General features: G+C 51.1%; 1 protein-coding gene across 1 annotated transcript; it reads right to left on the bottom strand.

Moving 5' to 3' along the window:
• Positions 1-209: 209 nt before the first annotated feature.
• On the bottom strand, positions 210-1,658 carry LOC308286309 (NADPH:adrenodoxin oxidoreductase, mitochondrial-like; the record flags this gene model as incomplete). The annotated part of the gene is made up of 1 exon (XM_080727309.1): positions 210-1,658. One exon carries the CDS (start codon positions 1,656-1,658, stop codon positions 210-212), a length of 1,449 nt encoding a protein of 482 aa, XP_080583435.1.
• Positions 1,659-1,960: the final 302 nt, after the last annotated feature.

Genomic DNA, 1,960 nt, shown 5'->3' with positions numbered 1-1,960 from the left:
ACGTCAAACATCTATGATGTCAGATGTCAGTCATCTCCATATCTGGGAAAATTTGGCCACACTTTTGGCCACATTGTGTCCAACTTAAACAACCAACCAGGTCTGTGCATTTTTTTGTTGGTCAAAGTTGATCCCATGCCAAAGCGCCAGCGCTAGCCCAGCAGGCTGCTGTCACCCAGGATTGACAAAACTATTTGTGATGGCTTATGTTATGACATGGCCACCTGAAGCATGTCCACCACTTCCAGCAGTTTTTCACGTGGTTTCCCCATCGCCTCTCCTCTCTTAATCTCCTCTTTGTCAATCTTCTCCCAATCTGAGAACATCACAGGCTTCACTCCTCTCTTCTCAAGCAGGGCACTGATCCTCTGTGAGCCAGACTTGGCAACGGACACATCTAGGGTTCCTGAGGCAATGTCATCCAGGAGGGTGCGCGCTGTATCGATGCTGTCGATAACAGTAGTGGCAAGACTTCCAGTGGGACCTGTTTTCAGCCATCCACTGCAGTACAGACCTGTAGCCTGCTGGACACGGCCCATGGTGTTGGGGATGATGGCCTTGTGGGGGTCAAAGGGCACTGACGAGTCAACGGGGAGGCTCTTGTACCCGATGCTATGGATGATCAAACCGCAAGCCACGTCCTCTACCTCGCCTGTGGGCACCGCACGCACTCCATCACCTGACCCCTCGAGTCTGTTGACAGCCAGTCGGATGGCGGCTGCTCTGATGAGGTCGGAGGAGGAAGGCAGGACCTCGAGGGGACTCCGGAAAAAGCGTAGACCCCAAACACTGCATCTCTCCTTCTCCCTCTCTCCGGGGGGCTCCAGGGCGGTCTTAAGCATCAGCTCCGTCAGACGCTTCCTTGGCCTCTGCGCCGCTTTAAGGGCCTCTGCAACACCCTCAAACTCAGCAGGCAACATCTCAGGTCTGGTGCCGGGCAGATTCACCATCTCTCTAAGTTCCTTAATCGTGAAGGCTACTTGCATGGGTCCTCTCCTCCCCATGATCAGCACCCTGCGGATCCTGCTCTGTGCAAGGGCATCCAGGGCGTGCTGAGTGATATCAGTCTTCTTTAAGATGTCAATGGGAGACAATAATATTCTCGCTATATCCAAAGCCACATTTCCCTGTCCGATGATAACAGCCGTTTCATTGCTTAAACTTGGGTTCAGCTGGTTGTTAGCAGGCAGTCCATTATACCAGCCCACAATGTCGTTGGCAGAGTAAACACCAGTGAGACCTTCCCCTGGCACCCCCAATCTCCTGTTTCCCTCTGCTCCATAGCTCAGAATGACTGCGTGATAAGCTTCCTGCAGTTCCCCCACACTCACGTCCTGCCCCACGTTCACATTGCCGTAGAAAGTACAGCGGGTGTCCTGTGCTGTTTGTGTAAAGGTTTCGATGACATTCTTGACTTCAGGATGGTCAGGGGCGACCCCAAACCTGACCAGGCCAAAGGGGACGGGAAGTCGTTCATAAATGTCCACCTCCATATCTTGTCGGGTCTTGATCAGGTGCCGGGCAGTGTAGAAGCCTGCTGGACCACCTCCAACGATACAAATCTTTGGGTTGGAAGCAGATGTTACCAGCCCACATACACCGCCACGGCTTAGCCATGTCATTCTCCCTGAGGCGCACAATAGTCTCTGCAGCATCATCTTGCAAAATATCAATTTGTGGATGCAAGGCTTAACCAGTGAGCCAGTGGAATTGGTTAAAGGTCTCATAGAATTTAATCTGAAGATGCAATCTTGATAAAATCTATGTTGAAAGAGTTGAGTCTTAGTTGATCGTTGGAGATTCTGGGGATCGTCAATTGAATCTGAATCTATCTCTGAGATTTCCTCTCCATTTGGCTATGGCGCTTGTGTCATCCCACTCATCACTATGAGTCGGACATATCCATATGTGGAGTCCTAATGTCAGTCTTGCCCAAAAATGGAGTCTATGATGTCAGATA

The sequence above is a fragment of the Nannobrachium achirus genome, assembly GCF_963921795.1.
Source record: "Nannobrachium achirus genome assembly, chromosome: 6".
Taxonomy (NCBI): domain Eukaryota; kingdom Metazoa; phylum Chordata; class Actinopteri; order Myctophiformes; family Myctophidae; genus Nannobrachium; species Nannobrachium achirus.
The sequence above is the reverse complement of the archived record's forward strand: the minus strand, read 5'-3'. Positions and strand labels throughout refer to the sequence as shown.